The sequence below is a fragment of the Salvelinus fontinalis genome, chromosome 12 (genome assembly GCF_029448725.1).
Source record: "Salvelinus fontinalis isolate EN_2023a chromosome 12, ASM2944872v1, whole genome shotgun sequence".
Lineage (NCBI taxonomy): Eukaryota > Metazoa > Chordata > Actinopteri > Salmoniformes > Salmonidae > Salvelinus > Salvelinus fontinalis.
The window spans coordinates 27653297-27666210 of record NC_074676.1 but is presented as its reverse complement, the minus strand read 5'-3'; the positions used below and the strand labels follow the sequence as shown (position 1 = coordinate 27666210).

At 42.8% G+C, this 12914-nt stretch overlaps 1 protein-coding gene across 1 annotated transcript in view; it reads left to right on the top strand.

Annotated features, from left to right (window-relative positions):
• Nucleotides 1-12914, top strand: part of LOC129867073 (insulin-like growth factor 1 receptor) — a 181681-nt gene that overhangs the window by 132163 nt on the left and 36604 nt on the right. Inside the window, exons 6-10 of the mRNA XM_055940230.1 lie at nucleotides 1426-1634; nucleotides 4687-4813; nucleotides 5174-5409; nucleotides 7089-7256; nucleotides 9386-9593. Coding sequence (XP_055796205.1) covers nucleotides 1426-1634; nucleotides 4687-4813; nucleotides 5174-5409; nucleotides 7089-7256; nucleotides 9386-9593 — 948 coding nt within the window. The remainder of the gene's footprint in view (nucleotides 1-1425; nucleotides 1635-4686; nucleotides 4814-5173; nucleotides 5410-7088; nucleotides 7257-9385; nucleotides 9594-12914) is intronic.

Below are 12914 nucleotides of genomic sequence, written 5' to 3'. Positions count from 1 at the left end.
AGTATAGTGATGGAGGTCTTTAAATGTTGTACACATGAAATTGCGTCATTCCAAACTTTATCCGCAACGTTATATTTCATTTTGTTGCGACTTGAGCGATACCTCTGTCCATTCTAGCAGCAGCCTACACAGAGAATGGAACAGCTGGATAGGGGAAACAGCTTGAGTCGCACAAAATGGAATATAACGTTGAGGAGAAAGTTCGAAATGACACAATTTCATCTAAAGTCCCGCATCACTATACTGAGAGCGTTTCCGTTTCTAAAAGGATGTATTTGGGTCTTTTTTGGAGCATTTGTTGATGTTTTTTCAGAGCAACGCACAACGAGGACGTGGAAGTGAATCGCTGGTTGGGGTAAGTTTCTCAAAAACAAGTAAAAGATGCAAAACAAGTGTTTGGACTCTGGACCCTTCTATAACATGTCATTTACATCAAAAATAGAGATTTGGTTATTAAAAAGCGAACTTCTCCTTTGATTCCAGTTGTCGATAAATTGGTAATAGATATGTTAGATTCACGTCTTCTCAGTTAAATAATAGGACTAAATAAAATAAAATAAAACTTCGAATGCACTTTAAATAACACTTTATTTTATTTAGTCTTATTCTTTAACTTATATTTTTGGTTGAAATGGAGATGTGAATCCAACATATCAATTATTAATTTGTAGTTCATATAACAATGAAGGTCTGACATCGTCTATGTTGGAAACTGGTTACCATGATGGCATAATCCTGTGGTTTAAATTTCACCCTAAACACAGCAGTTGATTACTTTAAAAAAAAATCAAATGTGCATTATTTTCCACGTAGATTCCACGTCACAATACGCTGACAAATTACATTGAAACAACGTTGATTCAACCAGTTTGTGGCCAGAGGGCTCTATCTGAATGGAAACCCAGGTGTTCCAGCCTATTCTGGCTGCAGCATGACATCACCAGGGTCCTATCCCCTGTCAGAGATAGGGAGAGTGTTTCTGGAGATGACCAGGAGGGTCGTGGGAAAGCCTCTCAGGTCTCTTGTTGTCATCCCTCCCAGGCTAGAGTTACAGTGCGAGGAATGCTCTAGAGAAGGGCTGGCATTCCGCTCGTTCCCAAGGTATTCCATGTAGCTGAGAGGCTCTGAGTCGCTCTGTTTCATCTCTGGCCCTCTCTCTGTGCACAGCTCAATGTTAGACAGACACACCCATGCACACTGAAACACAATCCGCTCTGACGTCTTCTCCTCTTAACACTTTACATATCCACCAGATGGAAAACTAGGCCACCACTCTACAACATTTTGACGACTTTATCCTCAGTGCTCTATTGTGTGCTTAAAGTAAATAAATTGACTGATTAAAAAAATGGTTTGGTCCCATCTATGCCAGCACAGCTGCTAGGTGTGTTAGTAAGTTAACACCTGTCTGTTGTCTCCCCTCAGGATGTATGCTTTTTCTGCCATTGACAACCAGCGCCTGCAGTACCTGTGGGACTGGACCCAACATAACCTGACCATCAGGGCTGGGAGGCTGTCCTTCCGCTTCAACCCCAAACTGTGCATGTCTGAGATCCACAATATGTGGGAGAAGACGGACATCACTGAGAAGTTTGAGGAGGGCGATTTCCGCAACAATGGAGACAGAGCAAGCTGTGAGTACACCTATGTGATTTAATAAGAAGCCTTAATCTAATGCAACACTCTGTTATCACAACTAATGTTTCTGTATGTGTTGTGAGGAGGTTATCTAAGACAGGGGTTCAGAACTTTTGTGAAACAGCACAGTTAAAAACATATGGAAAATAGAATCAAACTGGATGGACATCAGAAATCGATGGGAGGTTGAGGGTAGAGGAAGGACAGGACTAACCCAACAAAATCTAACTATTGTAAAATAGATTGTGTCTGTAAAATATATATTGTGTGTATTAGAGGTCGACCGATTATGGTTTTTCAATGCCGATACCGATTATTGTAGGACCAAAAAAAGCAGATACTGATTAAACAGACAATAAAAAAAAAAAATATATATATATATATATATATATACAGTTGAAGTCGGAAGTTAACATACACCTAAGCCAAATACATTTAAACTGTGTTTTTCACAATTCCTGACATTTAATCCTAGTGAAAATTCCCTGTCTTAGGTCAGTTAGGATCACCACTTTATTTTAAGAATGTGAAATGCTAGAATAATAGTAGAGAGAATGATTTATTTCAGCTTTTATTTCTTTCATCATATTCCCAGTGGGTCAGAAGTTTACATACACTCAATTAGTATTAGGTAGCATTGCCTTTAAATTGTTTAACTTGGGTCAAATGTTTCGTGTAGCCTTCCACAAGCTTCCCACAATAAGTTGGGTGAATTTTGGCCCATTCCTCCTGACAGAGCTGGTGTAACTGAGTCAAGTTTGTAGGCCTCCTTGCTCGCACACGCTTTTTCAGTTCTGCCCACATATTTTCTATAGGATTGATGTCAGGGCTTTGTGATGGCCACTCCAATTCCTTGACTTTGTTGTCCTTAAGCCATTTTGCCACAACTTTGGGAGTATGCTTGGGGTCATTGTCCATTTGGAAGACCCATTTGCGACCTAGCTTTAACTTCCTGACTGATGTCTTGAGATGTTGCTTCAATATATCCACATAATTTCCCTACCTCATGATGCCATCTACTTTATGAAGTGCGCCAGCCCCTCCTGCAGCAAAGCACCCCCACAACATGATGATGCCACCCCCGTGCTTCACGGTTGGGATGGTGTTCTTCAGCTTGCAAGCATCCCCCTTTTTCCTCCAAACATAACAATGGTCATTATGGCCAAACAGTTCTATTTTTGTTTCATCAGACCAGAGGACATATCTCCAAAAAGTACGATCTTTGTTCCCATGTGCAGTTGCAAACCGTAGTCTGGCTTTTTTATGGCAGTTTTGGAGCAGTGTCTTCTACCTTGTTGAGCGATATAGGACTCGTTTTACTGTGGATATAGATACTTTTGTACCTGTTTCCTCCAGCATCTTCACAAGGTTTTTGCTGTTGTTCTGGGATTGATTTGCACTTTTCGAACCAAAGTACGTTCATCTCTAGGAGACAGAACGCGTCTCCTTCCTGAGCGGTATGACAGTTGCGTGGTCCCATGGTGTTTATACTTGCGTACTATTGTTTGTACAGATGAACGTGGTACCTCCAGGCGTTTGGAAATTGTTCCCAAGGATGAACCAGACTTGTGGAGGTCTATAATTTTTTTCTGAGGTCTTGGCTGATTTCTTTGGATTTTCCCATGATGTCAAGCAAAGGGGCACAGAGTTAGAAGGTAGGCCTTGAAATAGATCCACAGGTACACCTCCAATTGACTCAAATGATGTCAATTAACCTATCAGAAGCTTCTAAAGCCATGACATAATTTTCAGCAATTTTCCAAGCTGTCTAAAGGCACAGTCAACTCAGTGTATGTAAACTTCTGACCCACTGGAATTGTGATACAGTGAATGATAAGTGAAATAATCTCTGGGTCTTCCATTCCTGTGGCGGTCCTCATGAGAGCCAGTTTCATCACAGTGTTTGATGGTTTTTGCGACAGCACTGACATTTTCGGTATTGACTGACCTTCATATCTTAAAGTAATGTTGGACTGTTGTTTCACTTTTCTTATTTGAGCTGTTCTTGCCATAATATGTACTTGGTCTTTTACCAGATAGGGCTATCTTCTGCATACCACCCCTACCTTGTCACAACATAACTGATTGGCTCAAACGCATTATGGAAAGAAATTCCACAAATTAACTTTTAACAAGGCACACCTGTTAATTGAAATGCATTCCAGTTGACTACCTCATGAAGCTGGTTGAAAGAATGCCAAGATTGTGCAAAGCTGTCATCAAGGCAAAGGTTGGCTTCTTTGAAGAATCTCAAAAATAAAATATATTTTGATTTGTTTAACACTATTTTGGTCACTAAATGATTCCATATGTGTTATTTCATAGTGTTGATGTTAAGAAAAACCCTTGAATGAGTAGGTGTGTCCAATCTTTTGACTGGTACTGTATATTTACAAAAAATATATATGGGGGATTGGAAATGATGCAGACAATTGTGTTGTTGGAAGCTACAATCTATCTGCAACATTAAACCTGATCTACCCCTAATATATACTTTCTAATAATACAAATAAAAAAAGACAGGGGTCCTCAAACTTTTTCACTCAGGCCCCTTCCAGCATTGGGGATTATCCCACGCCCCCCCTCCCCTGCGCGCCCTCGCCATGTCTATTTCTATGGGCACAAGCACTGTTCATGAAACAAACTGTTCACCCCCTCTTGTTTGCAGGTTTCCTGCAATTATTCACATTTTGTCATGGGGTGCAGAATTTTTTTGGAAATTCTATACATGTCTAATGTGTATTCATGTAATATTTGAGTGACTCAAACATTACTACAAAATCTGTGGGCTAAAAAACCTATCCCAAAATAGTTAGCTGACATGTTCACGTTGATCTGGACATTTGACAAGTTATAAATAGCTCTCTAAGATGAAGATGATGATGATGTAATACCCATTTTTGAAATTGCATCTTACGCATTCTACTATTAGCTACAACTTTCAAGAGTAAGTTGAAAGCCGAACTGAATTCCTTTTTGGCAGGGGTGGAGGGACTACCACACACCAGTTTGGGAGCTACTGATCTAAGGTGTGGTTTGTGTTTGTAGGTGAGAGTCATATCCTGAAGTTCAAGTCCAATAGCACGATGAGTAACCGGATCAAGCTGACTTGGGAGCGCTACCGACCACCAGACTACAGAGACCTCATCAGCTTCATCGTCTACTACAAGGAAGCGTAAGTATTCTCATGGAGATATACCATTCCCTTTTGTACTGCATAGAGCCTTTATTTTTTTTATTTTTTAGTTAACCTTTATTTAACTAGGCAAGTCAGTTAAGAACAAATTCTTATTCACAATGACGGCCTAGGAACAGTAGGTTAACTGCCTTGTTCAGGGACAGAACAACAGATTTTTACCTTGTCAGCTCGGGGATTCGATTTAGCAACCTTTCGGTTACTGGCCCAACGCGCTAACCACTAGGCTACATGCCGCCCCAAATACTTATACTTGTAGACAGGACATTATCTGCTGTGTTTGTGGATACAGAGTTGCTGTACCAAATTGACATAAGGTGTCTTAACCATGCAATCCAGACCGCACCAGAATATCACAGAGTTTGATGGCCAGGACGGGTGTGGCTCCAACAGTTGGAACATGGTTGATGTGGACCTACCGCAAGACAAAGAGATAGACCCTGGTGTGCTGCTGTCCCCACTGAAGCCCTGGACCCAATACGCCATCTTTGTCAAGGCCATCACCCTGGTGGTGGAGGACAAACACATCCCTGGAGCCAAGAGTGACGTGGTCTATATACGCACCAGCCCCTCAGGTAAGACACTATACAGCTGCTGTACACAGACTAGACTACAGTACAGCTACTGTACACAGCAGCAGGTCGCCTCAGCCATGGACATGTTTTCACCCAAGATAAAATGAAACACTTCTTATCAGAACTTTCAATAAGGAAATGTATCACTCTTATTTTAAGGTTCATGAAAACAACACATTTAAAACATTATACACTGAACAAAAATATATATAAACACAACATGTAAAATAAAATATCCCAGAAATGTTCTATATGCACGAAAAGCTTATTTCTTTCAAATGTGCACAATTTTGTTTATATCCCTGTTTGTGAACATTTCTTCTTTGCCAAGATAATCCATCCAACTGACAGGTGTGGCATATCAAGAAGCTGATTAAACAGTGTGATAATTACACAGGTGCACCTTGGGCTGTGGACAATAAAAGGACACTCTAAAATGTTCCGTTTTGTCACAAAACACAATGCCACAGATGTCGCAAGTTGAGGGAAAATGCAATTGGCATGCTGACTGCAGGAATGTCCACCAGAGCTGTTGCCAGAGAATTTAATGTTCATTTCACTACCATAAGCCACCTCCAACGTCGTTTTTGAGAATTTGGCAGTGCGTCCAACCGGCCTCACAACCACAGACCACGTGTAACCACGCCAGCTCAGGACCTCCACATCCGGCTTCTTCATCTGCGGGATCGTCTGAGACCAGCCACACGGACAGCTGATGAAACGGTGGGTTTGCACAACCAAAGAATTTCTGCACAAACTGTCAAAAACCATCTCCGGTAAGCTCATCTGTGTGCTCATTGTCCTCACCAGGGTCTTGACTTGACTGCAGTTCAGCATCATAACTGACTTCAGTGGGCAAATTCTCACCTTTGATAGTCACTGGCACACTGGAGACGTGTGCTCTTTACCAATGAATCCCTGTTTCCACTGTACTGGGCAGATGGCAGACAGGCGTCGTGTGGCCGACCGGTTTGCTGATTTCAATGTTGTGAACAGAGTGCCCCATGGTGGCGGTGTAGTTGTGTTATGGTATTGGCAGGCATAAGCTATGAACAACAAACACAATTGCATTTTATCGATGGCAATTTGAATACACAGAGATACCATGACCAGATCCTGAGGCCCATTGTCTTGCCATTCATCCGCCGCCATCACGTCATGTTTCAGCATGATAATACACGGCCCCATGCCGCAAGCTGAAAATCTCCCAGATCTTCTATGGCCTGGATACTCACCAGACAAAACACCCATTAAGAATGTTTGGGATGCTCTGGATCAACGTGTACGACAGCGTGTTCCAGTTCCTGCCAATATCCAGCAACTTTGCACAGCCATTGAGGAGGTGGGACAACATTCCACAGGCCACAATCAACAGCCTGATCAACTCTATGCGAAGGAGATGCACTGCATGATGCAAATGGTGGTCACACCAGATACTGACAGGTTTTCTGATCCACACCCATACCTTTTTTAAGGTGACCAACAGATGCATATCTGTATGCCCAGTCATGTGAAATCCATAGATTAGGGCCTAATGATTTCATTTCAATTGACTGATTTCCTTATATGAACTGTAACTCAGTAAAATCTTTGTAATTGTTGCATGTTGTGTTTATATTTTGGTTCAGTGTAGTAAACACCACTCACAGCATTTAAACATTTGTGTGATTTTGTCACAGAGCCGTCTATGCCAATGGATACCCGGGCGTATTCCAACTCGTCCTCCAAGCTGGTGGTGAAATGGTCGCCTCCCCTCAACCCTAACGGCAATCTCACTTTTTACCTGATCCGCTGGCAGCAGCAAGCTGAAGACAAGGAGCTGTACCAACACAACTACTGCTCCAAAGGTCAGCATTCCAACCCCTCCTCTTTCTCTTCCTTTGTCTACTTTTCATCTTTGTGAATTATGGAGTCCAAACTGTAGGTATCTCTCCTCCTCTAGTATTATAATGCTCTGTACACACTCTGGTGGAAATTCAACACCAGGGACACCTGAAGTCAATCTTAAATGAATCACTCTTTATTATCAGCAAGCTGGAGAGGTTACAACAAATTCTGCACACCGTACAGGTCTATCAGAAACTCCGCTGGATCATTCCCAGCAGTTGTCTTATATACCGCTGTCGTGTCTTTACTATCATTAAATTGAAGACTTGTTTTTATCAAAGATTCTCTGTAATCAGTTATTACGCGATCAACTAAATAGTAACGTAACTAATTAACTAGGAAGTTGGGGCACCAGGGAAAGTATTCAGATTACAAAGTTATAATTTCCCAATATAACCTTTCAGATATTCTCATATCTGATCGACAGTCTTCTGATTAATGATTTATTTATTTTACCTCATGTTAGTCTCATTCCAAACGTCGTAAATTGTTGGTTATCTGCACGAACCCAGTCTTCACTATGAGTCATCCATATATCAATAGTCTTAAATCATTTATTTATTACTAACTAAGTAATTCACAGAAATGCATAAACAAACAAACAAACTTATAATGGTTACATGAAATGATAGGAGAACATGCCCTAGTGGGCTAAACCGACATGGCGGCTTGTTAGACAAAGGGGAAATGGGGGGGGTCGACCAAGAAGTCACTACAGAGTTCATAATTATAACAATTGACATGCTAATCTTTTACACATGAACGCTCACTCATTCGGGAACAATTGCAATCAATATATATATATTTACACTCAGTGTGTCGTCTTGATCGCTGGTGAAAAGTTAGTTTCTGTTGGAGAGTTTCGTCCGCTCTCTCCCTCTCTCTGTCGTGGTTATTGTGGATAGTTCAGAGTGACATTCGTTATAGAATGGATGTTTCGGCGGTTGTCGTTCTTCGCGTTCAATGATACTGAATTCCTATCTGCAGACTAGTAATCAATATCAAAGACTTGTTCTTATTCTGTCGGTATCGATAGTATAAGAGTTTAACCACGTGGTATGGTTAAAAGATTCAACAATGGTCCACAACCTTCGTTCCCCTCCTAATGGAGAAAAACATGGTCTAGTGATAATTTCTCAGAGTTGGGTTTTTATTCAGAATTGCAGAAAGGGCTGTCCCAGGATGTCTGACCCAACTGGGCTCAGGGGCAGTCCTCTGATTTAGTTCAAATCAAAAGGGAATTGTATTTTTCTTCATTAAACAGTCCAAAATCATATTACACAATTATACAAACAGTATCATACTCACTCATTCATCTTATACAACAATTAGATGTAAACCTCATATCTGAGGCTATTATATAAACAGCTGTATGGTAATGTAGCCACACAGTCTCCCATGAGTTTCCCCAAGTTGTGACAAACAGACCAGTTAATAGCTGGAATCTTCACCGATCTTTTATACTTTTTCCGGAACATGGAATGTGTTCTTACCTCAAGTTCTGTGAGGTGGAAGGATTTCCTTTGTTCACTATGAATGTGTACCCTCTCTCTAATACTGTGTGTCCATGAGGAGATTCTCAGGAATTTACGACGTCTCTCTGACCACAGCAACCTAGTTGAAGGAGGAAAGGGGGAGGCAGGGAGTGGTAGGGAGAGGGGGATGGGGCTTGCTATACCCAAACAGGCAACGTCATGACACCGCTATACACAGACAAGTTATGTATGCATGATTTAGCATTATTAATTCATCATTACTGGTGGCTCGCACATGTGACTGACCAATACCTCACGAGGCTTTCTCTCTCCAAGTTGAGACCTTAAAACCGAGATACCTTGGTTGTTCTCATAGCAATATTCTGGGTGTACTGCCAAGTTGCTTATCAGTGATAGTGAGGATTCCTCCATACACGATCAGTCAGTTACCTACATGAACCCAGCTAATTAGTTATTAGAAAAGAATCATTGATTTGTTACACAAACATAAGATTTCCCTCACAACACCACCTAATTCCTTTTCATTTTTGCTTTCTTTGGTGAATGCTGTCATTTGCTAACGGGTCCTGTTCCCCTCCAACTCTCAACAAAAGAGCTGAAGATCCCCATTAGAATCTCAGCCACGGGGTTGGCAGACATGGAGGAGGACACCAAGCCCACCAAGCCTGACCTGTCTGGGGGGGACAAGGGCCCCTGCTGCCCCTGCCCCAAAACCAAGGAGGACCTGAAGGCAGAGATAGACGACGCCTCCTACCGCAAAGTCTTTGAGAACTTCCTGCACAACTCCATCTTCACCCCCAGGTAGGTGCCAGGCAGCAGGCAGGCTTTCTCTATGGTGAGAGATCATTCAACAGTGTGATATTAAAGCGCTGGCTATAACCTCCCCCATTTGATTACAGCTTTTCGACCAAACCCTTCTCTGAGACTTTGTCGATTATTATCAAAGAGCTGAGCTCACAGTCTGGGTCCTGTTTGCTTTAATAGCCCAGAGAGAGATCCAGGATCAGGAGGCATTTGGGCTGTAATTACCTAGCCTTGAGACTGGGACTGACAGGATCTAAACGTCATGAGGGTTTGGAGGGAGGGGAGGAGGGTGTAGGGCTGCTGGGCTGTAGCTGTGTCAGAGGACCCTGCCTGACAGGGAGAAACATGGGGAGCAGGAATTCAATGCCTGCTTACGGCACTTGTGGCTTTTCCATCGCCATGACGACGGCGGCGGCGGATATTAAGGCCTAGCAGGCTGTAATTTAGGCAGCACAAACAAACCCAGGGAGAGGGATGTGATTAATGAGTCTGAAGGGCCTGCGCTGCACTCTGCTCGCTGGGCTGGCTGCACCCTTTCAGCCCGTTAGCCTTTTGTTTGCCAGAATGGGGAACGACATCTGTGTTGTGTTATCATTTTACCTTCTCATGGCTACGGATGCTTTACAGTTTCAAAGACTCCAACCCATTTCCACACACACATTCACTCTATGTCATACACACACAGATGTACTCATTGTGTTTTGAAATTGATCATTTTTCAGGGTTAACTCAGGCCACTTGTTTCTCCATACCAGATGGCAGATCAGGCCCTGTGTGTGTCTGTGTGTGTGAGGTGATTGAGTGCATGAGTGATACTGCATTTGTGTACTCAGTGTATTCAGGGTACAGGTTTGAGTATTCACTGAATTAGTACCATTTCATCGCAAAACAAATTGAATGGAAAACAAATTCTAATGCACTTGTTAACCTCCATAGACTTCTCTGGTGCTTGATACATTCCAGTGTTTATATCTTGCCCTGACGCCAGCCTGCTTAGTACAGTATGCTCTTCATCACCTGCTGGGCTAAGCTCATGCATTTATATAATGTTATGATGCCCTTTCCTTCACCTCTGTGATGCTCTCTTTCACAGTATTAAAACAAACAATAAAACAAGACCACTATTCTGCCCTACCAAGCAAAAAGGCAGTAACTGCTCATAGCGTGGAACTGAGAAAAATTGCTTTTATTTACCTCGGTTTCACAGTAACCGAGTGCAGTTACTGCTCACATGACCGCCATTTTCTCCAAAACACAATACAATAGAGGCAGGATACTTGTCCACATGATTAAGCATGTATTTAATGTAGCTGTCTCGCCCTGACCATAGTTTGCTTTGTATGTTTCTATGTTTTGTTTGGTCAGGGTGTGATCTGAGTGGGCATTCTATGTTGTATGTCTAGTTTGTCTATTTCTATGTGTTTGGCCTGATATGGTTCTCAATCAGAGGCAGGTGTTAGTCGTTGTCTCTGATTGGGAACCATATTTAGGTAGCCTGTTTTGTATTGTGGGTTGTGGGTGATTGTTCCTGTGTTTTTGTATTTTACATTTACATTTAAGTCATTTAGCAGACGCTCTTATCCAGAGCGACTTACAAGCACATACATTCATACTTTTTTGTACTGGCCCCCCGTAGGAAACAAACCCACAACCCTGGCGTTGCAAGCGCCATGCTCTACCAACTGAGCCACACGGGACCGTGTGATAATTTTCACTGTTCAGGACTGTTTCGTTTCGTTCTCGTGTTTTGTTAGATTATTCGTGTTCATTAAAATGGATAATCATCACGCTGCATTTTGGTCCTCCTCTCTTTCGCCCGACGAAGAACGTTACAGTAGCAGAAATGACATTAACTCCTTTTTCGACCAAGTGAGCAGTTACTGCCTTTTTGCTTGGTAGGGCAGTATTGTTACTAATTGTTTTCTTTCACTCTCTTGTTGATTTGTTATAGTTGTCTAGGAAACCGAGGAGTGCCAGGTCTCTGGCCTGCCGCTAAGGACTATGCTTGTGTATGCACAGGTACTCCACCACAACAGAACCAGCATTATCACAAAACACTCTAGGGAAGTGCCTCTGAATGAGTGCAATTTTTTTTCTCAAAAGTCCAGGGTTAACAGAGAAGGGGAAAGGGAGGGGGAAACAGAAACAGAGAGAAGAGGAAATGTTTTCCATTCTGTCGCCCTCCTCGCTGCTCTCCCTCCTCCTTCCCTCACATGCTCTCTTTGTCCGCTGCATGGTTCGGAGTGACCGGCTGCCAGGAAATGTACAGAGAAGCCATCTGGAATTCAAATGAATGAGGAGAGAAAGGGAAGATCCCCTTAAAGCTGGCCAGACCAGTGAACACCATTCAGCAAGACAGACTGACTGGCTGGAGAAGTAGACGAGAGTAGTCAGGGGACAGGGATGGGTGACAACCTTTCAGATTCACTGAGTGGACATCAGCTGATTGGGTTGTTGCAACCATGACATCACCTAACTCATGATGGACAAGGACATTGAGAAGTACAAGGACACACAGAAGGACATTGAGAAGTACAGCGAAGGTTCCTGTGTTTTTCCTGTTGATGGCAGTTGGCACTGCCCTTACCATCTGCTTATCACCCTGTATGTCCTTCAGAGAGCACTCGCCATCACAGCTGTGCTTTCATATTGTATATGATCATGAAGTAGAAAAAAGTGTCCTTTCTCTGGCCTCTCTTTTCACTGGCATGAGAGGCTGCTATGTTCAGCTGCTGTGGTAAAAGAGTACCGCTAAATCACACTGTTCTGGCTCCAGACAGAGGGTGCAGTCATGTCTCTCTTAGGATCCTTCGTACAGCGTAAAGGTGAGAAAGAGGGAGGTATTTTTTTAGGAGGGGAGCTGGGGAGGGAGTACACCAGCTGCAGTCAGCAGCGCCTGATTAGAAGGTCACGCTTCAGTATCAGTCCTCTGTCTAAAGTTCATTTGAGGACAGGTCTGCTTTGCTCTGCTCTGCTCTGCCTCGTAGCTCTCTGGCAACCCAGCCATCTGTCCCCTCTCCTGGGCAAATTGGCACATGGGGGCGTCTACCCATCACCCCTCTTATTCATCTTGGGGCGAACCAGTCTTCAATGCCAGGCTGTCTCGTGCTCCCTTCCATGCACTTGTCTCTTATACAAGATGTTCATTAAAGCTCTGCCAGTCCTCAGTGCTGTTGTGTATTGTTAATAGTAACTTATTGTTTTGGAGCGCTGTGCACCGTGGACTTTGCTGGAGCAGTTAAAACTTTCAGGATGGAATGTTGACAGAGGTGTGCGATGGCTTCTGTTTTCTTCCCACAGATCTGTGTGCCTGTCTGT